At 43.3% G+C, this 27,303-nt stretch overlaps 1 protein-coding gene across 1 annotated transcript in view; it reads left to right on the top strand.

Moving 5' to 3' along the window:
- Positions 1-23,290: 23,290 nt before the first annotated feature.
- IPO5 (importin 5) overlaps positions 23,291-27,303 on the top strand; it is a 45,681-nt gene continuing 41,668 nt past the window's right edge. The window contains exon 1 of the mRNA XM_068167128.1: positions 23,291-23,440. Within this exon, the coding sequence (XP_068023229.1) occupies positions 23,348-23,440 (93 nt within the window). The 5' untranslated portion in view covers positions 23,291-23,347. The remainder of the gene's footprint in view (positions 23,441-27,303) is intronic.

Genomic DNA, 27,303 nt, shown 5'->3' with positions numbered 1-27,303 from the left:
CTATGGAACCAATACTGAATTTGTACTTAAGCCTTCCCTAACTACTGATCATTTATAAGAAACCACTTTTATTCCTACTCAGAATGCAATTTTTAAATTTGTTTTTCATTCAGCATTAAGAAGTGAAAGACTTCTTCTTCTGAAACTTATGTACCTAGCTGATCCATTTTCAAGGATTTCTCTTTAGTAAGGACATCTACACTCCTTAGTCCTGTCACTTTTTGTTAATGTTGCATCTCTCACTGGTGTTCAGAACACTGCATATCCATAAACATTCTTCAGACACATTTCACAACAATTTACCTACACATAGAATTTATGCCCTTTTTTTTAATTATACAAGACCTACTCACTGTTTTCTCATGACCAGTGACATGCAGGATTAATTTTGAAAGCCTCCATCCTGCAAACAAAAAGGGCATTTTTTACAGTATCCTGCCCAACAATCCTTCTGCATATGTCTGTACCTGATTTGAGAAAATATCCTTTTATTAAGTGCAATATTTTAATCTCTTATTAGTAGTTATCAGTAGTTACCATATTAATCTACAGATGGGTCATCAAAGAAGGAAAGAACTGTGATCAGGGGTTTCATGGGTTGCAGTCCTTTCTCCCCTCTTCAGAAAGCACAACATTAAAAAAAAAAGTGGGTTTACTATTTCTTGGAAAAATATGAAGTAAAGGCATATGTTAGAGAAAATACACTACAGGTTTCCAACATCGTGAATGGGGTAAGTAAGCTGAAGATGGAAAGACTTTGCATCATCTCTCCTTTTGCAAGAGCTTCTTGTGAAGCTAGCATGGAGCTGATTTAAACAAAAACAAGGAATTAACTTTTCATACAACATGCACTTAAACCATAGAACACAGTGCTAAGGATTGCAGTAATGCCAAAATAAAATTAATGTAAGAATTTATAACTACTCAAAACAAATGCTGAAAGGATAAATAAGTTTTTTTTCCTACTTTTTTTAGTTGTTTGTTTAAAATGTTCATCAGCATTAAAAGCAATGGTTAAGGTGGGAAAAAACTCAGTAGCATCTCCACATGGCACTAGTACAAGATGAAGGGGTGTATTTCTTCCATTTCTTGTGCTTTTCCGCTTGGCTTTAAGACCATCTCAGTTCTCACTTGATCCTTGGAAGTCCAGCCCTGCTTTGGGAACAGTTCTTCAGTGGCATGAAATAGGCAGAGTGCCACTTTAGAAAATGTCATTGCCTTCCTCTGAGGCTGAACAAGTCTTGTGGCTGCTGGGCAGGACAGGCTTGTATCTTGAATATTGTTGCGGTGCAGGAAGCATTGAGCAGACAATCAATATGATTGGTAATTAAGTTTCAACTTTAATGTTCAAAAGCATGGCTTAGAAAGCATCTCAGCTAAATATGCACAAGTGTCATTATTCTATTGGCTATTAGTCCAGGGTTACATTATAATACCCAGCCTACTTGTGGTAAAGACCTACCTGCAACTTCACAACCTCCATTCTCAGTAGTTCTTTGTTTCAAATCTACTTTGTATCACATACTACTATCTTATAAGTAACTGTTTCACATGGTGCTATTTGCAAGCACAGTCACAAAGATGTGGTGACCTTGCTGCATCAGCATACCAGCTAAGCTGTGAGCAGTAAACAACAAGATGGAGTCCGGCCTACACACTCTGATCAAACAGCTGTTCCATAGAACCATGTCCCTGCAATTCAAGCCATTCCTCAACAGCATATTAGCCTTTAGAGAGAGCTGCAGGCATGCGAAAAGCATTACCTGGTGTCAGGTGTACTTGTGGTCTCTACTTATCATTCTTCAGGGTACAACCAGATGTCTCCAGGTCATCTTACAGAGACAGCTCTTACATATGTCAAGAAGCTCTGCCAACAAGGTACACACATCTTAACTGGGTATCCACCAAGAAGCCATTTCTTGGTGAGCACACATAAAAGATATCTGGGGTTTAATAATTAACTAGGCATTAGAATGCTCTCCACTCTGATACAACACCAAAAAAGTGTTTACTGGCCCAGAAAGCTTCAGGCAGGTGGGGCAGTTCTGTTGCTCTGTGTTGCTGACCTATCACCTCCTCACTACAGTTTTCATTGAGGATTTTGTAGCTTTCTATGTTGCTCTTTTTTTCCTCCTGAATTACTCTCAACAACCATACCTCTGTCTGCAACTTTAACTTCCCAATCTTGCATGATTTTACTCACAGCTTGGAGATTTTACGGCACAGCTGGGCTGTATTGAGGCCAAGTTCTGGACAGCCAGGTCTCCAGGGAGTAGGCTCAATGCAATGTAAAACAATGCAGTGCTTGCACCATGTGCCATTTTCAGGAGGTCCAAACATAATCTTAGCCACCCTGGACCACTAGCAGGTACTTCTGTGGTCAAAAATAGCAGGGATGACACACACCCTGCTGTTCCTCGCCTCCCTTGACTGCACACCCATGACAATCGACCTGTGACATGGGAATACAAAGCCGGTCTGCAGCTCCAAGTCAAAAGGAAAGTGTCTTTGTGATACTGAAATTTCTCTTTTTGACATAGCAATTTTTCCCTATGGTGAGGAAATTATTCTACATCCATTTGCTCATGTTTTTGCTTCCATCAGGCTGTACTGCTGCACAAAATTTGCTGCCACAGAAGTGCCCACAGCACGCAACCAGTTTCTTTTTTGACCAGGAGTCACAAGCAAGATGTCATCGCAGTGATTTGAGGCCTTAAAATCCAAATTGTATTTACATCATTGTTTACACTGAGGACAGAGTTTGAAGAGAAGCTGCTAAAATATCTTCTCTGAGCTCTGAGGACATTCGATCTCCTGTATAACATTTTGACTATGAAAAAATTAGGCCAAAATAACCATCCACATTCAATGAAATCAAAATAACAGAAGTTTCAAAGCATGCCCTTGTGATACACTGGGTACACTTGTGAGTCTGCTTCAGCAGCCAGTCCAGTCTGGGACCCTCCACCCATAAACTGGTGATCTGGAATCTTCCACATAATTTCTCCCATGCAGAATTCTCTCATCTCTTTTCCTACCCCATCTCCCATCATTTTTCCAAGGAAGGATCCAGCATTCCCTCCCCTATTTTACATTTTAGCCTAATTTTTGTGCTTTCTGCTTGCAGCTGTGACCTAATGGGAAGAGGGACACTTCCATAATTAGCAACTTTTAAAAGCAGGAGCAGCCGCTTCTGGGACATTGTGACTTCTGTGCAGTGGAGTTCAAAATTATTATCAGGGTGATTGACAGAGACACAGAGTGCCTGGGGACTGTGGAGGACAGTTAGTAGGACGGAGAATGCAGTGTATTCTGGCACCATCCCAGAGGAAGCTTCTTCATTGAGGATGTGTTTCATTAGGGGATGTAGCATTACAGTAGTATCAAAAAGACCAGATCTTGTTTTTGTGGAATTGGCATATAGATTTTCAAGAAGAAAAGGCAGTTTTTATGAGAAAAGCATTAAATGCTCGTGTTAGATTATAAAACCTTATTTTTAGTGTCCCAGGCCTATTTGAACACAGCTAAGGCTAATTCTCCCCTGACCCATGTTTATACACCTATACCCAGATATCAACCACATGTTCAAACTTGAAAGTTGGTCTTACTTTGAGCAGGCTGTTGGATGAGATGTTCTTCAGAGATTCAATTTTGCGGTTGACTTATTAAGTGATTCAGTGTTCTAAATAGTTAGAAAGCACTATAACAGCCAACCAGTTTGCATTTAACATGAATTCTGCGCTTGCAGCGTCTTCATATAAATGGCAAACGTAACATCAAGAACTCTTTAGGCATTCCACTCGTCTGTAGACTTTGACATCCTAGATCACTCCCCAACAGCTATCCTGGCTGGATCTGTCTAATTGGAGCAAAGGGCAGAATCAGGGGCTGTCATCTCCAGAGGAATGACGGCTGCCTCCCGTTTGACCTACCTTCCTTTTTTAACAGCTGAGAGTAACCCGAACTGTGTTTCATCTCACAGATAGTTACTCTCAGCTGCTTCAAACGAACAGCAGGCAAAGAAGAAAAGAATCTTAATGAACAGCTAAAATATTCTATTTGCTGATATCATTTTTATGCAGTGAGACATCATACATTTTTAATACTATTTACATTTTAAAAACTTTACTCAGTTTGGTTAGTAATTCCATTTCTGCACTCAAAGGAAATGCCTCTGATGATTCAACTACTGCAAAAGGAAGAACTGAAAGGATTTTCAAGATCATAATACCAGCCAACAAAACACTGATACACATTAGTTTGGAAATTATGGGGAGAGACACATGATAATTCTCATGAAGAAAAAACAGAAATTCCAATTAAAAGGAAAATTGCAAAATATATTCAAATGATCCATATATTTTATCTGAGACAGTGACTGCAGCAGCTAAAGTGATAAAATAACTTTTCTCATGACATTTTGAAATAGCTCTGGAGAGAAAAGCTTCAAAGCCTTATTATATTAAAACTATTCAGAACAGAGGTGTTTCTGGTTACTAGCCCCTTTGAGAACTTCAATTATGACCATAAGCAGAGATACTTTACATTTTTACCATTAAATAAGTGTACACAGGTAGAGCAAACAGATTTATGCTAACTTTGTGGACATATGCATTTCATTTTTATGTTACAGAAGAGGTTTTTGCAACAGAGCTCAGCAGAAGAAAACTACTTGGTGTTGAAAGGAATGATGGAAAACTCAGGGGAAATGGTTGATCTGAAAAGACCTGTCAATATATGTTTGCATTATCTTATAAGTACTGCTGAAGGCAACTGTATTTACTTTCAGAGAAGAAACAAAATGCATCTAATCCTGCAAGAGACTATATGTCTCTGGTGTCCTGTGACTTTAATGGGACTCCTGCCCTACAGTGTCAAAACCGGCAAGGATCATGACACGCTAACTGGGTATTAATTTAACTTCAGGAAAACCACAAAACATTATGGTGGGTTGGCACTAGCTGGATGCCCCCTCCTCAGCTAGACAGAGGAGAGAAAATATAGTAAAAGGCTTGTGGGTTGAGATAGGGACAGGGAGAGATCACTCACCAATTCTTGTCACTGGCAAAGCAGGCAGAGGGGGTTACAAATGGAGCTAGATGGAGGCAAAAGAAAGAAGAGGGAAACCTGTCTCTCAGATCAGCTCATACACCAATAACACACTGGCAGAGTAAGACAGCTTGGCATGGATGGTATATGTGAAAGATACATACTTTTCTGTCAGAAATAAATGTTATGCTGGGCCCTATCATTCTTCTGTGGGATCTGCCTGCACAGCGTAAATGACAAAGACCAGTACACCCCACCATGAACAAGCCTTACCTGCTGGCAGAGACCTCCTTATTCTGGTTAGCTGTTGTTGGTACAGCAGCAGATTAGTACCTCATGCAATGTTATCTGAGTTGCTGCTTCTTTCTCACAGGATTTAAGAAAGCTTTTGGAAATGGAAGTGGGTTTTCCACCACTGAAAAGGATCCTATGATCCCTGAAAACTGAGAAAGCATCTTTTCCCCTTTTTCATGGTTTAGATGCAAGAGAGGGATGTATATTCATAACTCAAAGCCTTTCATTTCATGCAGATATATAATGGATAAGGACAGAGTTGGTTACTAATGACCTTGCCTCCTCTTGCCCTTTGCCCAGCCATGCACTGGACACCAAGTTAATTTGTTTCCATGGTGTGCTTCCTCCAAGAGACTTGCTTCACAGGAAGAAGAAGACTGGCTTCACTGGAAGAAGGGAGGGAAGACTTTTGCAAAAGGTCCTTAGCATGCAACCACAATTACTGCATCTCAATCCACAGAAAATACAGAAGAACCTGTTCAGCAGGATCTTTCTCCCTTTCTAGGAAATGACATCTAAAACTACTGTTGTGTAGAGTTCTTAGCATAGAATCTGGTTATTTCAACAGAGATGACTTTACCAGACTACTTTGGAAACTGATATCCAAGCAGACCCCTCTGCAGCATTTCATGGAGACAAGCACCAGCAGTGGACTGTGTATGCTCTATGTGAAGTCTGTGCATTGACTTCTGCAGCATTGCACCCTTCTGTGGGATTTCTGTAATTTCTGGCAGAGACAAGCATATGTGATTTCAGTCAGCAACTCCACCTCCAACTGCCCAGCCAGAATAAGGACCATGCCAAATCCCTTGCAGTCAGGGTTTCCCAGTCCACCACCTCTTGATGATACAGAGCTGTCGGTAATGACAGCAAGCAGAGGAAAGCAGCCTTCCTTCCCTCAGCTCCCATGCAATGTGACAGAGGATCTAGACCTATCCCACCTAAATGACATGCCTGTGCTGCATATCCTGTCATCCTGAACTTCATCAACAGAAAGAGAAGAATGTCCCTCATGGGCAGATCTGCCAGAGTAAGTATGGAAAGAGATTAAAAAGAAAGGGAAACAACACAGACCCTGCAGGAAGCAAATATGAGAAGGTCCTTCAGTGTCTCAGAGGAGAGAAACAAAATTGGTGAAAGGGCTGGAAGGCATGTCCTATGAGGAGCAGCTGAGGACTTGAGCTCACCTTGAGTACTGTGTCCAGTTCTGGGACACTCAGTTTAAGAAGGACATCGAAACACTTGAAGGTGTCCAGAGAAGGGCAACAAGGCTGGGGAGAGGCCTTGAGCACAAGCCCTATGAGGAGAGGCTGAGGGAGCTGGGATTGTTTAGCCTGGAGAAGAGGAGGCTCAGGGGTGACCTCATTGCCCTCTACAATTACCTAAAATGTGGTTGTAGCCACGTGGGGGTTGGTCTCTTCTCCCAGGCAACCAGCACCAGAACAAGGGGACACAGTCTCAAGCTGCGCCAGAGGAAGTTTAGGCTTGAGGTGAGGAGAAAGTTCTTCACCGATAGAGTCATTGGTCATTGGAATGGGCTGCCCAGGGAGGTGGTGGAGTCACCATCCCTGGAGGTGTTCAAGAGGAGATTGGACGTGGCACTTGGTGCCATGGTCTAGTCATGAGGTCTGTGGTGACAGGTTGGACTCGATGATCCCCGAGGTCTCTTCCAACCTTGGCAATACTGTGATACTGTGAAACTTCAGGCTTGTTTACTTTGCAGAAATAGATGATGGGCAATTTCCTTTTCCTCTGCAGGTTCCTGAGAAGGGAAAGTGGAGGGGAAGGTGCTGATCCCTTCTCCCTGGTCTCTAGTGACAGAACTAGTTCAAGATGCACCAGGGCAGTTTAGACTAGACATTAGGAAGCACTTCTCTATCAAGAGGGTGGTCAAACAGTGGAATAGGCTGCCTAGAGAGGTTGTCAATGTCTAAGACTGACAGTGTTTAAGAGGCATTTGGACAATGCCATTTATAACATACTTTAACTTTTACTCAGCTCTGAACTGGTCAGGCAGTTGCACTAGATGATTATTGTAGATCCCTTCCAACTGACATAGTTCCCTTCTCCTTCTCTCCCCTGTCCCCCTGCCCTTCCCTTCCCCTCCTCTCTTTCCCCTGCTGCCTGCATTTGGTTTTACTTTGATTTTACAAATCGCGTTTTGATAGTTAAGACAGATAATTTACTTTTTGTAAAGAACCAGCAATGATTAGTTCATTGATATTAAATTAATTCTAGTGTAAATGTGCAGATCTAATGACACTGCTATGATGGGTTATGGCAGACCCTCTCCCCACCATGGGCAAAAATGAAACTCAGACAAACGGATTGCAAAAGTGGTGGAAAGTTTAAATGGAAAGTGGTGAATGTTTACAGCCAGCCAGAAGCACAGTGACAAAAGAGATCCCAAAGCACAACCAGAAACATCCCATCCCCACCTGAGGGTACACCCAAAGCTCCCCAGGGCTCTTTCTTCCCCCCCGCCACCCCTCCACTGCTAGGCTAGTCTCAGCTGGCCAGATCTGAGACTGCCCATCCCCCTGGCCTTGGGCCTAGCCAGGCCCAAAAGGCCAGGAGACATCTCCCCCAGTTACCAAGTGGCAGTGAGGGAAGAAAAGAGGAAATGCCAGGACCCCCGCTGAGATCTTATAGGGGAGCAGGGTATTATGGGATGAAATACCTAGCTTCCTGTGTCCACCCCCTGGGCTGGACTCCTTTGGGACACAGGAAGCGTCCCTCATATGAACACAGCAGGGGGCACCCAGCCCAAACTGCTACAACTGCTGATCTAACCATTAGTTGTTTTCCACTTCATTGTGAAGAAATAAGAAGTGGTAGGCATGCTCAAAAGTTTTTTTCAAGCATAATGAAGCCAGGAAAATGACACCAAATATACTGATGCTAATGAGCATAGAATTGCATATTATATTTTGTAAATAAAACTGCTACTTTGTTTGGCAAATACATCAACCATCAGCCAATACAATACACAAAGTGAATCTGGCAAGGTATAGTGCAGAGTAACAGTTCTCATCTCAGGAGTTTTAAACACTTGACATACCAGCAGTTATCCACCATCACCAGCCAAGAGAGACACACACATATTTCATGCTGTTTGATTAATCTCAAACCAGCATATACACTGGTAGCTGCTCCGTGCAATTTTCACATGTGGCATAAAATAAACGAAACAACCTGTGGCTTCAGGGAAAATCTGGCTAATCTCAAAAGCAGTCCTTGAGGTTGTGGTGGTTTGAGCCTTAAGGGACTTAAGGGCTCAGATGGGAGCAAAGCTGAGAATCCCTCCCCCGCTCCCCCCTCCTCCCTCCCAACAGAGAGGGAAAAATAAAAGGAAGGAGCAAATCCACCAAGAAATAATTTGGAGTCAGCTTGGAAGTAGAGAGGTAAAGAGTTTTCTTTAAACAATATATATATATAAAAAACTAACAATAACAGGTAAGGTTCACAAAGGCAAGGAACGAGGATGTATGGGAGGAAAAGGAAACCCCAAGAATGCAAAACCAGTCTCTCTGAAGAGGCACAGAGGCAGCAGGGAGAAGGATCAGGCCCAACCACGTGGCAGAGGACCAGGAAGGCAGCTGCAGTAGTTCTCATCCAGGAGAGGCAAGAGCCAAAAAGGAGAGCAAACAGCTGCAATGCGCTCCCTTTTATACCCTAGCTGGGCAGGAAGGGGTAGTGGAACAGACTCAGTTTCCCAGGGGGGAAAAAATGTCCTGCAGGGAGGGCAAAGCACTCGCAAGCGCTCCACCCTGTTTTCAGGATGGCCACTAACCCACCACATAGGCAAAGGCTATTTTTCAGTTATTATTTAGCCACATTTGTTCATAATTTAGAAGCCAAATGAAGCAACTCCATAATCTGTCTCATTTTTGTAAGAAAAGCCTTTTTTTGATTCTTCTCCAAACCTATTCGTGCTTCATTTTTTTTCTGGGAGTGCTCAGGTGTTCCTCAGTTAGGTGAGGAAGTGGACATTGCCTGAGTATCTTGAGCATCCACTGAGTCCAGCACTCCTGGGCAATCTTCATCTGCTCCATTCACAACACCTCCACTCTGCTGCGTGACTTACCATGGCCACAATGTGCAAATGTTCCCATCCAGTCATGGCTCTGTTTGTCCTGTATAAGGCCTCCTCACTGAGGGCCACTTTTTCCAGAGCTTTGGTGGTGTGTTTTTCTCCTCTTAGCAGGAAAGTTGTTTTATTCCTCATCATGAAGGCCCTTGGGCAAAAGCAACTCGTGCACGCTGCTCCAGCTGTGCTAAGTATAGCGTCCCCCACAGATAGCACCATGCAGGCATAGGCACACCCAGGACAATTCAGAATTTTATTGTGTGAGCTCCCAAAGACTACTGCAATTGCTGAAGGAGGCCAGTTGTCATCACACCAACCATGCATTAGAAACATGTGGGCAGACTGCTGACAATCAAAGGCACATCAAAAAAGGTGGTGGGAGGAGTGAGACAGTTGTATGTGCTCTGCATGGCTTTGGCATGGACATAAATCTCACACAGCATAATAAGCAGAGATGAACCATGCCACAGCATGGAAACTGCTCATGCTGCCTATGCTGCATGTGTGCAAGAGGCAACACTGATCGCCCTCAGAGCTTGATCATCAAATTCCAGAAGTGTGGTGGCCTCAGAAACTGCATGTATTTCTTAAAATGGGCCAATACTCAAGATTAGTCATGACCAAGCATTTTTATGCCTAAAACATGAAGACATGCCCATAGTCAAAGCAAGCACACCTTGCCTGTTGAGCACTTGCTGCTATGACAAAAATTAGACTGTTTTATCTGGGAAACTGAACTTTTATCTGCCACAAAAATCTTGCAGTCTTTTATTTAGCAGGAGGAAAAAAATCCTCTTCACTGGATCCTTTTTGAGATCAAACCATTTAAAAACTACTTGAAACACATTTCACAAGCATGTGTCTTCATTGGATAGCTCATTTGCACTGTGGCATGTAAATGACTTCTGAGACATGTGGTGGCACTACTCACTATAACCAAGAGCTGCTAGTTGCCTGGAGAATGTTAAACACTAAGCAGGATGCTGCTGGCAAACAGCATTCTCGTTTCTTTTCTAACAAGATAAGCAGGAGTCTATTTGAATTCATAATGTGTTTTGGGGGAAAAATGTTTCCTTCTGGGAAATAATTTCAGGATATCCTCTTTTTATTTTTTTTTTTTTTTTAACTGAAAAACACACAATTCCTTCTGTTAGAAAATTTCACATGAAGAGCAAATATTGCCATGCTTAGTCCAGCTTAAAATTCTAAATTGGCACCCTCTCTGAATGGGAAGCAGATTCAGATATTTTATGGGAAATTAGAAACTTGAAAAGAACTCTCAAACTTCTGTTTTTAATGGCTGGAGACAGGCATCTGCCTTAACATCTCCAGTTTAATATCTCAGATGCTTTACCATCACCCATTGATAGATATTCCAGATGGGCATGTGGCAGATGCTTGATGTTAGAGAATGATGAGCCCAGCATAAGGAGACATGACCTACCACATAGGAGCAACACACAAAGGGGAAAGAGGCAGGAGAGAGGATCTTCAGACTCACAGGAAAACCCGCAACACAATTTTAAGTTTTCACGTGCCACCTCCACTGCTGAAATTTTCCTGGGGCCTTTTTTTTTTTTTTTTAAATTATTTTATTTTTTATTTTACATTCTTCTGGATCTTTGCTGTTATTTTCCAAAACAGAGTTCTATCCTTCCAAGGGAAGCATATTTATTTATGACTATGGTGCCAAAGGAGGCTAAGTATAGCAAGAGTCATGAAAATGGTTCTGTTTCTGTCCCCTTTTCCAAGCAACCTACTTTCCAAGCTAGGCTTGAGTTGCCTAGGAAGACTTCTACAATTATAACACATTCAGGACCTGATACTTGGACTGCAGCAGACAAAAACAGTGACTGAAACATGTGCAGCATCCAAATAACAAAAATAGAAAACACAGAGGTAAAACAACACACATCAACTTTTCCCATAGATTTTATCTTTATATTGCATTATATGCCTAAGGGGAAAAATATGGGACAGAATTTTTTGCTGGTTCAGTGTGCCTTTGATTTCCTTTGATGATTTTTAAGAACAACAGAATGACCCTGTCTCTCTCTACATTTCTGAATTATTTGTATTAGCAGGTAAAAAAAAAAGAATAAAAAATTAACCTGAGGAAAAAGAAAACCAAGGGAAAACCCTGAAGGAAACTGAGACTTTTCTACAAATTTGTCATGTCATGCTCTCTTGCAGATCATCTTAATTCCATTTTACTACATTAATTTTAAATAAAAAACATGTCAACCCATTTTTTCCCAATATTTTTATTTGTTATTGCTACGACTGGATTTTAGATACAATAAAAATGCAGGGGAAAAAATGACTGGACATTACTTACCAAAATTACCAGAATTTGAATACCCACTTCCACAAAAAAAAAAATTTAATTAGGTAAAGATCTTTCAAGAAAGATCTTTATTTTCTCATGAGATTCTCTCAAAATCAAGCAAATATTTGTCTGTTAAGGTTAACTAGAGGTATGTTGACTTCTAAACCTCTTGTTTAGATGGCTGTTACTGTTGCCAGTATTTATTACCTGCAATATAGCTTACTTGAAAGAGATAAACCGTCCATCAATAGGACATGCCCCTTTGGCAGTTGTTTTTTCAACTGTTCCAAGCATCATTCTTTTTCATTAAATGTTTCATCAAACATCTCTCTGTCTTTCATCTCCTTGCAAAAAAACCTCCACAGCAAACTGCCATTGACACATCGCCCATTGCAATGGATGATCTTGTGTGAGGGGTTTATGGTTTGCATCTTCTTTTCAAACTCACTATACAGAAAGAAGGCAAGCAAAAGGTAGTATGCTCTACTGAACTGTATGAATAAACAAGTCCTAACATATATTTTCAGACAGCCAGCCCATCAATATGGTGGCTAAAAAATAATTTATACTACTTATTTACATATTATATTAAAATATGCAAATTATAGATTTATATAACATGAGAATACCACAAAAAACATATTCTTGTTGCTGTAGAAACTGAGCTTGAGTTCTTTCTGCTACACTAGTATGGAGCAATGGACGCGCAAACTAACATCTTGGCACCTTGATGCTGATTATGTGTGAGGTACAATGAACAGATAGTTGAAATGGTTTTCTTTAAAAAAAAAACAAACACCAACAATAAAAAGTGTTTTCAGGCAGAGCTGGAGGAGGAGAAGTTGTTAAAAAGTATAAAGGACAGAAACAGCCATTAGCACAGAGAGTAGAGATACTGTACATTTCTTCGAAAACAGCATGCAGGATCCAACGATAGATTGTTCAAGTTCTGATACTATCATTTCAGTTTGACTGAAGTGACAAATATTGTGCCTTATCTTTGACACAAAAAAGAATGACAGACTCCTAACAAATAAATTCAATGACAGCACAAAGAATACAAATACATTATGTGTGACTTTTGATGAAAGAGAGCTACAGAAATGTAATGTTAGGAAGATAGAAGAAACAAGAAGGAAAAAAAGGACCTTCTAGACTTCTGAGATAAGTTTGGTATTCAGGGCAATTAACACTAAATTAAGCCTCAACTAGATTAAACTGAAACTCTTTGGAGCTCAATATGTCTTGCAGACTGTTCTCGGTCTCCATCCTTATTTAAAGAAAAAAATAAAATCTCTTTTAATTACACAGTTTGACCTTCATTCTTCTTTGTGAACAATTCACTTTCTAAGGGATAATGAAAAATGAGAGTGGAACGAATGGCACTTCATACTCTATGTCTAACCAACCTCATGAGCCACAAGCAAGAATGGAACTTAATGGCTGGGAGATGTCAGAGTTCTATCAGAGCTACATATCTTATAAACTAAAAGGTATTTAAAGCATGACACAAACTCAGCTGGCACTCCACTAGTTTTTTAATTTTATCAAATTCAATAACCTCTGCTAAAATTTTCTGTGTTTATTTAGAATAAACCTTTATTTAGAATAAACTAAACCAGGTTGGAAGAGACCTTCAAGATCATCGCGTCCAACCCATCAACCAATCCAACCCACCCAAACAACTAACCCATGGCACCAAGCACCCCATCAGGTCTCCACCTGAACACCTCCAATGACGGCGACTCCACCACCTCCCTGAGCAGCCCATTCCAATGGGCAATCACTCTTTCTGTATAGAACTTCTTCCTAATATCCAACCTGAACCTCCCCTAGCGCAGCCTGAGACTGTGTCCTCTTGTTCTGGTACTGGCTGCCTGGAAGAAGAGACCATCATCCACCTGTCTACAACCTCCCTTCAGGTAGTTGTAGAGAGTGATAAGGTCACCCCTGAGTCTCCTCTTCTCCAGGCTGAGCAACCCCAGCTCCCCCAGTCTTTCCTCATAGGGCTGGTTTTCCAAACCCCTCACCAACTTTGTTGCTCTTCTCTGGACACGTTCCAGCAAGTCAACATCCTTCCTAAACTGAGGGGCCCAGAACTGGACACAGTACTCAAGGTGTGGCCTAACCAGTGTTTGTATTGATGACTTTGATTTCATGCACAAGATCTATGCATTTCCAACAATGGGATGAAAGGACAATATTTTGGTTTCTCCACACTGACTTTTACAAGTTTTCCTTTGAGACACACCTGCTTAGAAGGCCTTGATACTTGGAGAAATTTTGGGGAATTTATTAAATGCAATTGTATAACACAAACTGTCTCTGGAAGAAGCTATTTTAACTTATCCTGCTTTCAAAATATTGTTCAGCTTTCAAAAAGTCAGAATTCATATATGCTGAATGATATATAATATACTTGCTATGAATGTTTCAATAAAATTTCTCAGAAATGTTGATTAGAGTGAGAATCTTATAGGTCGCTGTTGAGCTGGACTTTCACTCGGCAAGGCTTTGCCCAGGATAACAGCTGGAGCCAATGGGTAGTACCTGAACAGCACAGAGAAACAGGGTCAAATATTCAGTGGAAAGCCAGGCGAGAGGGAAGACCATACCTTTACAATGTTCTGTCTTAATTTTATATGACAGGGCTTTTAACTTTTTTTGTTTTTAATAGTAGTCTGTAAGTTCACAAAGCTCTCAGGATTTGGAAAATACCAAAATGAAAAGTTTCCTGTGCAAACACACTTCAGACTTTTAATCAGCATTGCATAGAGGGCCCTGGGGGTACTGGTCGATGGTAGGCTGAACATGAGCCTGCAGTGTGCCCAGGCAGCCAAGAGGGCCAATGGCATCCTGGCCTGCATCAGGAACAGTGTGACCAGCAGGAGCAGGGAGGTCATTCTGCCCCTGTACACTGCACTGGTTAGGCCACACCTCAAGTACTGTGGTCAGTTCTGGGGCCCTCAGTTTAGGAAGGATGTTGACTTGCTGGAACAAGTCCAGAGAAGGGCAACAAAGTTGGTGAGGTGTTTGGAACACAAGCCCTATGAGGAAAGACTGAGGGAGCTGGGATTGCTCAGCCTGGAGAAGAGGAGACTCAGGGGTGACCTTTTTGCTCTCTACAACTACCTGAGGGGAGGTTGTAGACAGGCGGATGTTGGTCTCTTCTTCCAGGAAGCCAGTACCAGAACAAGAGGACTCAGTCTCAGGCTGCACAAGGGGAGGTTTAGGCTGGATTTTAGGAAGAAGTTCTACACAGGGAGAGTGATTGCCCATTGGAATAGGCTGCCCAGGGAGGTGGTGGAGTCACCGTCATTGGAGGTGTTCAGGAGGAGACTTGACAGGGTGCTTGGCTGCACAGTTTAGTTGATTAGGTGGGTTGGATTAGTTGATAGGTTGGACACAATGATCTGGAAGGCCTCTTCCAACCTGGTCTATTCTATTCTATTCTATTCTATTCTATTCTATTCTATTCTATTCTATTCTATTCTATTCCATTCCATTCCATTCCATTCCATTCCATTCCATTCCATTCCATTCCATTCCATTCCATTCCATTTGTATAATTCTACTTGCAGCAGTCACTTACACATGTGACCTCTTATGATCAGATAAGTTCAAGGAAATTTTCAAAAAAATATAGCAAAGGATTTTTTTAAATTTTAATTTAGTCCATGTGTAATACTTTATATACTCTCAACAGTGTAATTTGTGTTTGCAATATCTGTCATGGTAATTGCTGATTATCCCTTCTAGCTCTTCCTTCTAAATGTATCCTCCCAGCCCCCTAACTCTTTCCTTTGAGAAGCAGACTCAATTTTCATCAAAAGGAATAATAATGCCACATATACAACTTGTATTCTGCATTGGTATTTGCTTCTGTCCTCTGATCACATGAAGCATTGCTTTCCCAGCAGTGACCATCTCTCCACTCCATGAAGCCATGCTTCTGTTAGAGCAACCCAAAGGTACGTTGGTTGCTTTGCCACTATGACTTGACCAAATGATACCTAATTTTCTACCTGTCTTGTGTCCTTCCATCTGCTTACCTAAGATAATGAGTAACTGATTGAATTTCAGGTCTCCTTTTCTTCTTCCTTCTCTTCTTTTTTTTTTTCCCCAATATGGATTTTTAAAAATATATATATGCAATTAGTCTAATTTTAATGTTTTTCTTAGTCTCTTATTTAAAATGACCCTTTAAAATTTGAAATTAACATTTTCTGTAATCTGAAGCCCTGAAAATGTTCTTTCTTTCTTTCTATTTTTCTATCAATATAGCCAAATGGATTGAATTTTGACTATTTAGTAATCTCTTTTCTCCCATGCATGGTAAAGCTGGAAGAAGTAATGAAGTTGTGCAATAGTATGGCAGAATCAATTTTGAGGGGAGCAGGAACTATAGCTGAGTCATCCTGGCAAGACAATCTAGATGTAGTAATAGTGCATTTCCACAGTAATTTTCATGATTTTACATTATTTCTGATTAAGATCTGATGCAATGTCAAACCTAAATTACAGCTGACAGCAAGAGAGCTGTTAAGTTACCATCTTGGTACAGCAAGACCTTTTCAGTAGGAAAAGCAAAATTTGTGGTAGGAGCTCAGCAGGTACTCCACAGCATCATGCTCAGTGGGTCAAAAAATATTGCTTTAATTTCATTCTCTGCACTTATTAAATATGCCATACAATTAAAAGGATAGTGAGTAACTAATAGAAGCATATGAAACCAGTTGTGAATCTGCTTATTCCTGTGCAGCCAGGCACAGAGACTTGCCAAAGAAATAAATATGTAATCAGACCTGCCAACATTCACTCATTCAAAACCACATTCCTTCATACTGAATTCATTTTAAGGTTGTCAGATTTTGCCCTCTAGGGAGAAGGAACATTTACTGTGGGTATTATGAGACATTAAAAATCTCACTGCTACTCATTCCCTGGGGACTCTGAAATGGTGTTTCCTCCAATAGTCACATAACAGCAACGTGCTCATTTTGGAGTAATTGTGTTCATGTTCATGTCTTCCTTTTAAAAGCAATGCTCCCTTTGCATGCCAAGAAAAACATAATTCATAGACCTGCCTTTGAAGCACTAGCAGGTTGCTCAGGTATTTTACCGTAATTTAGGCTAACACAGTGAAGGTCAGAAAGTTTCTTTATCCTATCAAAGCCTCTGTGACAAAGCTTTGTTCAGAACAACTTGCCATACAGATGCTTTTGACAAACTGCCTTAATAAAAGTGACAATATCAATGAAGCCATCTACAAATCTTCAACAAAAATTGAATTCTATAATATTGAACTCAATCTAAGGAAGGAATACTATGAATGACTGGGGTTTTTATTTGGTTTGGGGTACAAGCTAATCCCCTGTGTCCTCTTGCTGTTACCAATTAAAATATTTTCACACTTTATTCATTTTTTTCAACACAAACCTAATGGGTTTTTTTGCATTCTTCCTGACTTCTCTGCTGTCAATATATCAAATCATGCAGTCCTACAAATACTTGGTTCATAAGTGTCAGAAAGGTGCCTCCTAAATTAACAAAATCACATGGTCTGGTCTTGAACTCAATGACCCACACTCACAATGAATACAAACTATCGTTTTTGCAGTAGGATTTGCATGTGCAGCTTTGTGAAGTTTGACAGAGCACTTGGTATTGCTCCACCTGTTCAGTACATTATCCACTTTGTCTTATGTTACAGGAGGCACAGCCTCAGTGCAGTATTATCTGTAATCCACACAAAATCCTCATCTCCTGCTTCTTCTGCTTTATCACTTTTCAATAAAATGACCAGTGGGAAGCGCCCTGTTAGAGAAGTCATCTCCGCAGGTTATCTTAGCCCAGCACACTTCATTCTGCACTGTCTGGTGGTCTTTGGTAAGGTTAGTGTGAACTTTTTTATCAGGCATACCTAGTCTGTCAGAAAATACTCTCAGACATGAGTTCTGTTTCCTGGGCAGAGCAAAATTTCCTCAGTCTGAAGTCCTCTAAAGGACACTTGACTTCAAGCGAGTAAATCTGTCAGGAGGGAAGCCTATGATACCCCTTCTTAGCTCTATGTGACGTTCAAAGCTTCTTCACAGAGTAGCTCTTCACATTTGTAGTGTGCAGGATCTGCCATATAATCTGAGTCTGAAGCTTCCATGTTTTGTCATTAAAATAATCAACCTTTCCAACGATATCAGAAAGTTTCCACTCAACAGTTTTGGATCTCAATGGCAATTCTCCAAACTCCCAGCATGCTCACCACCCTACTATTCCTCTCAGCTCATGGCTAGATATGGCTGTATCACCTCCATCAAACACAGCTGTGCATTCCCAATAAAGAAAACTATCAGGAAACCAGGGGTTAGGGCTTCTTGAAGTAGAACTAAAAGAGTAGCTTCTCTGACAGCATCCATTTTAGTTACAGGCATCCTGCTTCCCGTACCCTGGGCATGTGTACTGACCACTATGCCGTATGAATACTGTAGTCCACTACTGATGCTCGTTACCAACAAGCTTGTAATTCTTTGCCTTATCTTGTATTTTGCCCAAAGCAATTCTCAGACACTGTGTAGTCTAAGCAAACACACTTCACTAGCAAGATAGCTTCGGCCAGCCCCTGCTAGAGCATAGTTTGATACTAACATCAATTTATTGCATTTCACTCACTTTTGCTAGAAACCTGCCCTCATGCACATTTTAGACTACTCTCTAGCCCTTTGGGCTATCATGATGCATATCTGTGATGTGTAGATGGTATGAAACCCATATGGTCCATCAAAATGTGCTTTAAGTCTATGGTAGATCTTACATCACTTAGAGGATGGCCAAGGGATCAGGCCCAGTCAGCATGGATTGAGGAAGAGCAGGTCCTGCCTGACCAACCTGATCTCCTTCTATAATCAGGCAACCTGCCTGGTGGATGTGGGGAGGCCTGTGGATGTAGTCTACCTGGACTTCATCAAGGCCTTTGACACCGTCCCCCACAGCAAACTCCTGGCCAAGCTGCCAGCCCACGGCTTGGATGGGAGCACACTGCACTGGGTTAGGAACTGGCTGGAGGGCTGGGCCCAGAGAGTGGTGGTAAATGGTGCCACATCCAGCTGGCAGCCAGTCACTAGTGGTGTGCCCCAGGGATCAGTGCTGGGCCCCATGCTCTTTAACATCCTTATTGATGATCTGGATGAGGGCATTGAGTCCACCATCAGTAAATCTGCTGATGACACCAAGCTGGGGGCAGGAGTTGATCTGCTGGAGGGTAGAGAGGCTCTGCAGAGAGACCTCGACAGGCTGGACAGATGGGCAGAATCCAGCAGCATGAGATTAAACACATCCAAGTGCCGGGTTCTGCACATTGGCCACAACAACCCCATGCAGTGCTACAGGCTGGGGTCAGAGTGGCTGGAGAGCAGCCAGGCAGAGAGGGCCCTGGGGGTGCTGGTCAATGGTAGGCTGAACATGAGCCTGCAGTGTGCCCAGGCAGCCAAGAGGGCCAATGGCATCCTGGCCTGCATCAGGAACAGTGTGGCCAGCAGGCACAGGGAGGTCATTCTGCCCCTGTACACTGCACTGGTTAGGCCACACCTCGAGTACTGTGTCCAGTTCTGGGGCCCTCAGTTTAGAAAGGATGTTGACTTGCTGGAATGAGTCCAGAGAAGGGCAACAAAAATGGTGAGGGGTTTGGAACACAAGCCCTATGAGGAGAGGCTGAGGGAGCTGGGGTTGCTTAGCCTGGAGAAGAGGAGACTCAGGGGTGACCTTATCACTCTCTACAACTACCTGAAGGGAGGTTGTAGACAGGCGGATGTTGGTCTCTTCTCCCAGGCAGCCAGTACCAGAACAAGGGGACACAGTCTCAGGCTGCGCCAGGGGAGGTTCAGGTTGGATGTTAGAAAGAAGTTCTATACAGAGAGAGTGATTGCCCATTGGAATGGGCTGCCCCAGGAGGTGGTGGAGTCGCCATCATTGGAGGTGTTCAGGAGGAGACTTGATGGGGTGCTTGGTGCCATGGGTTAGTTGTTTAGGTGGGTTGGATTGGTTGATGGGTTGGACGCGATGATCTGGAAGGTCTCTTCCAACCTGGTCTGGTCTATTCTATTCTATTCTATTCTATTCTATTCTATTCTATTCTATTCTATTCATATGGTACAGCTGACATCTTAAGGACTCTGGAAACAGCCTATTACTGTGCTTTGTAACTAGGCTTGGATTTAATTTGCTTTGTCTTATTTTCTTTATCTACTTTTTTCATCTCCTGTTACTCCGGTAGGAAATTTACAGCATTCCTATGATGTAACAAAATCACTTCCCAGGTCTCTCTTTCTTTATAATCCATTTGTTAGCAGAGCTGTGATGTTTAACAGATACTTCAATAAAGCTTCTGTTTTTCAACACTTGGATTTTCAATTTCTCATTCTGAGTTTTACAATATCAGTCAAGTTTCTTTGGATAAACTACAGCTCAACACATTTCTTGGGTTTAGACTGTTAGAAGGGATCAAGGTAGACCTTTTGATTTCTGCTAATTAAAGAACATCGTCCTTTCTTTCAAAACATGGAATAGTTTTCAGTACATTGTATTGTCATTTGTTTTGCTGGGTTTTTTTGAGGCAGACTGCAGAAGTTGGGCAATATCCAGCAATGTCTACATTGCTGCTGACTGCTTTGTGGCTGTATCTATTTGAGTTCTCCTAAATGCTTTTTCAAACCATTTTTAGTGCTGATACCTGCACCTTCACCATAGTTTCTGTTTGTTTCCCATGCTTCGTCTTCAAACTTGTCCCAGGTAAGAATGAGCAACTGACATGGAAGACTCTCTAATCACATTGCTTTAGAGACATTTTTAATCCCTTGGGACTTTTTCCAAAATCCTAACTATTTTTTACCTTCGTTAAGTTTTTAATCTGCTTTCACCAAACCATTATGATTTTAAGTGGAATAGCATTGATCTGCTGGGTTTACAAGCAGGGTCTTCTCAACCGAGTGCAGATGATCCCTTCTATGCTTTGCATACCAATGCAAAATCTGTTTGATTGCACTGCTAGAGCATTATACTACCTGAATTAAATGATCATTATATACAAAGGAATGGAAAAGTGCACACACACACTCTCACTGGGCTTGCTCAGACAAATTTCAACTCTGCTTTCCTCTTCAAGGGGATCTCTGACTGACTCTGACTCTCAACACTGGTACCCTACAGATGATTTTGCAACTGTTTTTAGGGTCCTAGAAAAATAACTGCTTTTCTTTGCTTAGCTGTTTCTCAAATACAAGTAGAAAGCTTTTATGTAACAACCCACTCCCCGCCTCTACAGATCACACAGAACCACAGAATGTTAGGGGCTGGAAGAGACCTCCAAAGATCATTTAGACCAACCCGCCTGTGCCAGAACAGTATTACCTATACCAGATCACACAGGAATGAATCCGGTGGGTCTTGAGTATCTCCAGAGAGGGAGACTTCACAACCCCATTGGGCAACCTGATTCAGTGTTCTGTCACCCTCAAAGTGAAAATTTTTTTCCTTGTGTTTACATAGAACTTCCTGTGCCTCAAGTTTCACCCATTGTCTCTTGTTCTGTCGTTGGGCATCACCAAGAAGAGCCTGACTCCATCCTCTTGGCACTCATCCTTTACATATTTATAAAACATTAGTAAGATCACCCCTCAGCCTTCTCCAAACTAAAGAGACTCTGCTCCCTCAGTCGCTCCTCACAAGGAAGATGTTCCACTCCCTTACTCACTTTTGTAGCTCTGTGCTGGATTCTTTCAAGCAGTTGGAAAGAAACCCTCATGAGCAAGAAAATCTTCCATATCCTGTGGTTTACATTCTCTCCCCAAGCCGTATCAGAAACCACATTCTTTAGCTAACAATCCTACTACACATTTATGAAGAAATGGCCATTATGACAAGATGAAAGCAGATTTATTTGTTTATATGTGGAAAGCAGATGGCAGTGTTACTGAAGTTCATACAAACCACAGGTGACTGAAAGGCAGGAAAATTGTGCTTATTTCAAGATCACAACCAAAAAGCCCTCCAGGATCTTTGACAAGATGTAAACACCTAATCCATATAGTTAGGGTCTGAGAACATTTACAGAAGAGTACTTCACATTAGAAAGCATGCTTGCTTTCATAATTTGTCTTCAATTTCAGTCCTTCAGACCTGTCAGGTCAAAATCATCTAACTCTGCCTGTGATTCTTTCTTGATTAATTTTAAAAGTTTTTCTTTTCCCCACCAGCTTGCTGGCTGCTCTCTTGTGCTTTTAAAGTGCTTGCACCCCCTGGACATGGCCCAGCTGCAACGCCCACCCAGTTGGTACCAGATAGGGCCAGCCACTGTCTCATGGCTGAACCCCCAACATCCTGCCAGCATGCCCCGAGGCAACAAGCCCTGCCAACAGCTTCTCACCGTGCACTTTATGAACCCTGTATGCCACGTGAATACAGGGACTACTCAAATCACATACCTGGGATTCATGGATGTAGCATACTACTGACCTTTGTTTGAGAACTGACATAGCTTTGAAAAAAAACATCTCAAAAGCAATGTACACGTGGGGGAACGTGAGGGATACTGGACTCATTTGAAGCCGAGCTAGACAAGAACCCATACAAAGGTATAAAAAACAGGCTTATGCATTGGATCCTACACCTTTATGACTTAAACTCTGTGTGCACCTGCCATGCGAAGGTTGTAGGTGAAACTCGTAATGCACATCTATCCCACCAGCCTGCCGTCCGCTGAACGGTTCCTCTCGCGGTGTGTGAACTCATGATCAGCACGCTCCCCGCCCCCCATCCCCCGGACCTCAGCAAACTGCCGCTCAGCAGCCGAGACCCGGCTGGGTCACTGCCCTAATGCCCTGACCCACCTAGTGGGCGAACGACGGGCTTCTCCGAGCAGGGCTCTGAGGGGAGTCAGATGCACCTCTCCCCACGCCGCCTTCAAATGGAAGAACACGACAGGGAACAGAGGAGCGGGACGACGTCACCGAACAACAGAACCAGATGCAGACACATAGCGAGGAGATGCCTTACAATATCCCGCGCTTTCTCCTCTCCTCTCCCCTTCCCCCTCCCCACTTCCTTTCCCTTCCCTCCCCCACCACCCTGACCCAGCCCCGCGCGGCCCCTCCCTTCCCGCACCGCCCTACTGTGCCTCTAACCAATCCCGGCCAGATTGCTAGAACCGCCCGCCAATGCGAGTGCCCTTCTGGGCGTTTCCCTGCCTCTGCCTCTCAACTCCGGCTCGGAGGCGCACCAATGAGACAAGAGGAGACAAACGTCCATTCAGGGACAGTTGTTCAGTCGCTTTCCACTCTCCACCCTCGCCTCGAGTCTCCAGAACGTCACAGAGAAGGCTAGCCAATCGAGGGCGAGGCCCCGTGCGTCACAGCCAATGGGAGCGTTCGAGAGCGCGGCTGGCGCGGTCGGTCCCAGAGGGAAGCCGGGAGCAGAGCGCGGCGACCGTTCCGACTGCAGCTCCGCCCCCTCTCTCCGCTGACGGCGAGGCCGGCTTTCCCCTTCCCCGCCTCCCTGTCCCCGCCCGACCGGCCTCGCTCTCTTTCCCTCTCATAGCAATGGCGGCGACGGCGGAGCAGGAGCAACAGCGGTTCTATCTTCTCTTGGGCAACCTGCTTAGCCCAGACAATGCAGTCCGGAAACAGGCGGAGGTAATGTGTCCGCCTTGACCCGGCCCTGGGCGCCAAGCTGGCCTGTCAGACCTCTCAGACCTTGCCGGAGGGAGGGAGGAAAGGGGGGGAGGGAGGTGGCGGGGCCGGCTGAGTCCCACGTGTGAGCAGCGGCACCAGCTGCTGCTGGGGCTGTCCAGGCCTTTCCTTCGGCCGGGGCGCCGGGCGCTTGCGGCAGTTCTTCATGGTGGGGCGCGGGGGCGCCTGGCAGTTGCGGCGGTTCTCCCAGTCGGAGCGCGGGGGGGGCCGCTCCAGCCATTGCCGCGAGCTCCAGCCGCTGGCGCGTGAGGGCGCGAGGGGTCTCGCTTCCCCCCGCCCCCCCTTCCCCTCTAGTTCCCGCCTTGATGGCCCCGCGTGTCTGGTATCTGTCGGCCCTCGGCCTGCTCGTGTCCGCTCCCCCGCGCCGCGCAACGCGGAGCACCTCCGGGCGCTGTTTCTCCCCCTAGCCCAGGGCGAGACGGGGGCTCAGCTGGCTCCGCCCGGGCTGGCCGACCGGCGTGATGGAGCGCTGCCCCGGTTCTGCCGGGAATGGGAGGACAGGCCGGCGGCCGGTTATGGGACCGGTCCTCGCTGTCTCGGAAGCAGGAGCGGAGAGCTCCAAAGGAGATTGGGGAGGGTGTCCGCCTTCCCTGAGTGTGGCACTCAGAGGGGCGTGATTGAAGCGCTCCGCCTGGTCCCGGGGGTCGACTGAACTTGTAGCCGCCTTTCAGCGTCCCCGAAGAGGCCCTCACAGAGGGTCTACGCCCCCCCGGCCAGCCGAGCTGTTCTTCTGTTGCCACACAGTAGTTTAGTTTTTAACTTCGGAGTGGGCCGTTTATTCAAGTGTTTCGTCAGCTAAGAAGTATTTCACTAAAAGAAGCATTTTCAATATGCTGAGTTTCTCTATTATCAGCAAAAACTTTTCAGATGTGTTACTTCAGCTAAAATTCTTTGTCATGGGTAAGCCACGTTAATTCTTTTTCTCTGTCATGCTTAAGACTCCATTGTGAAGCCTAGTGGGGATTCTCTCCCATTGAATTAAATACTACCGTCTAGGTTTTGCATGAATTCCCCACTGCATGGCTGCATCGGGTATTTATCGCTTTCATCACTTGAGCGGTCAGCAGAGTTCAGCACATTGTTTGGCAAAGAATAAAATGTATTATTGTTCCTGATGCTGCAGTGAAAACTTTCTAAAATATAATTTAGGAATGAAAAGGAGGGATGAGTTTTCTGTGGTGGTGGTGGTGTTATTTTGTTTGTTTTTAAGAAAACTAGTGAAGTTCAGAATCGCTGTAAACACCAGCAAGACTTATTCTCACATTCCTGAATACAGAACTGGGATGAAGGCCATTCGCTGGGAGCTGAATTTATTTCACTTCTCAACTCCCTGCATGTAACATAGCAACATTTCTCACAACTTTTTGAACTTTATTAAAGTTGTAACAAGGCAGATTTAGTGGACAGCTCTGTCATAATGTATGTGAGATAAAAGATTCTTGGAAAAGAAGTCTAAAACTTATAGATTCTTACAACTGGCATAAACTTGCTTGGAATTGATTTGGAGTTTTTGTTTGTTTTTAAATCTTCATAGATACATATGCGCTAGGGTCAGTTGGAATGAGAAACCTTAATTGTCATGATAGATTACCAAGCTTTTAAAGTCTGTTATTTTGTATGCAAATGCAAGCAAGTAGTAACAGTTTTACTTAGCTGTACTAAATCTGATGTTGGTTTCTACATATTTCTAAGGTGTATTGCAAGAATTTTTATAATTTAGGATCACTCAGAATGGAAGAGTCCTCAGGAAGTCTGTAGTGCAATCTCCTGCACAAAGCAGTGTTAGTTGTCAGGTCAGAGCAGGTCATTCAGGGCTTTGTCCTGCTGAGTCTTAAAAACCTCTAAAAGTGGGGACTGCACAAGCTCTGCTCCTGCATGACTGTCCTCATTAGAAGAAAGAGGTCTGAACCTCTGTCCAATCAGAACTTAATTTTTTCCGTTTACGCCTGTTGTCTCTTATTCTTCCACCATGCATGGCTGTGAAGAACCCAGCTCAGCCTTCTTCATGGCAGATTAATGGATTTGTACTTAGAAACACAAAACTGTCTCTGTATAGTGTAGCTAGATTAACGTTTTGTTTTATTTAAGAGGTTCTTTTCTTGAAGCATTATCTCTTTGGATGCAAGTATTGGATAGCCTTTGTAGTACCTACTAACTAAAATCATCTAGGTCTTCTGATTTGTCTTAAACGTCTACATAGTCCAATCAAGGATTTTTTTTTTTTTAAGTGTACTTACTGTTGGAAAGCAGTATTGAAAACTACTTTCAAATAGCAATAGGTAAACTGGAAAGCAGGTTTTCACTTGTGTCAAATTTGGGTGTCCCTGCCCATGGCAGGGGGATTGGAACTAGATGATCCTTGTGGTCCCTTCCAACCCTGAATGATACTATGAAATGAAAAACAGTAAGAATGAGAAAAGGAACTGAAGGAGACAGACTTGAGTTGTTTCTAACAGGTCTGGTCATTGAAATTAGGATGGAGGGGTGTTCTATTGAAAATTACTTGATCATGATATGGAATCATACCCTGTTTGAGTAGGGATGTAGTGAAAATAGGAAAAACTGAAGTAGGGGAGGGAAGTCTAGTCACCTAACTCTGTTTTTTTTGTGTATGTAGATCTATGTATCTACTTGGCTGGAGAGCAGCCAGGCAGAAAGGGACCTAGGGGTACTGGTTGATAGTAGGCTGAACATGAGCCTGCAGTGTGCCCAGGCAACCAAGAAGGCCAATGGCATCCTGGCCTGTATCAGGAACAGTGTGGCCAGCATGGGCAGGGAGGTCATTCTGCCCCTGTACACCCCACTGGTTAGGCCACACCTTGAGTCCTGTGTCTAGTTCTGGGCCCCTCAGTTTAGGAAAGATGTTGAGTTACTGGAATGTGTCCAGAGAAGGGCAACAAAGCTGATGAGGGGTTTAGAGCACAAGCCCTGTGAGGAGAGGCTGAGGGAGCTGGGATTGCTTAGTCTGGAGAAGAGGAGGCTCGGGGGAGACCTTCTTGCTGTCTACAAGTACCTGAAGGGAGGTTGTAGCCAGGAGGGGGGTGGTCTCTTGTCCTGGGTGGCCAGCATCAGAACAAGAGAACTTAGTCTCACGTTGCACCAGGGGAAGTTTGGGCTGGATGTTAGGAAGAAGTTCTTTATAGAAAGAGTGATTGCCATTGGAATGGGCTGCTTGGGGAGGTGGTGGAGCCACCGTCACTGGAGGTGTTTAGGGAGAGACTGGATGGGGTGCTTGGTGCCAAGGTTTAGTTGATTAGATAGTGTTGGATGATAGGTTGGACTTTGTCATCTGAGAGATCTTTTCTAACCTGGTTAATTCTGTTCTATTCTACTACCACACTTGTAGCGTACTCTGACCAGTTTGCTGAAATTTGGTTAATTCATCTTCTTTCATATTAAATTGGAATGTCATCTGTTGACTATAAAAGCCTGTTTTTCTTACTTGTGTCTGTCTTGTGATAGAGAAACTTACTTTGCGTTGGTAATTTTAGGGTCTTCTAAAAACTGTCAAATTTGGAAGAACGTGAGTACTAAGTCTGGGTAATAAATAATTTCTTGCATGTGTTCTGAAAGTTAGTAATTCTATGTGAGAAAGTTTTATCTCTGTATAAGATGAACTGGGTGATGACACCTCAAGATCCACATAGATGGGATGTAGCCAAGGCTGGTAGTAAGATGAGTGGAGTCAGCAAAGTAGTCTTCCACTAGCACAGGGGAGCGTTCAGAATGAATTCCATGCTAGAAGCATGTAAGACAATGTAACTGAACTTCCTGCTACACTTGCCATTTTAGCAGGCTTCACCCTT

Source organism: Melanerpes formicivorus, unplaced genomic scaffold, assembly GCF_026170545.1.
Source record: "Melanerpes formicivorus ecotype bairdi unplaced genomic scaffold, bMelFor1.0.p_v2 SCAF_1, whole genome shotgun sequence".
In the NCBI taxonomy this organism is placed as follows: Eukaryota; Metazoa; Chordata; class Aves; order Piciformes; family Picidae; genus Melanerpes; species Melanerpes formicivorus.
Note: the sequence above shows the minus strand (reverse complement) of the source record. Positions and strands in the feature narration are given on the sequence as shown.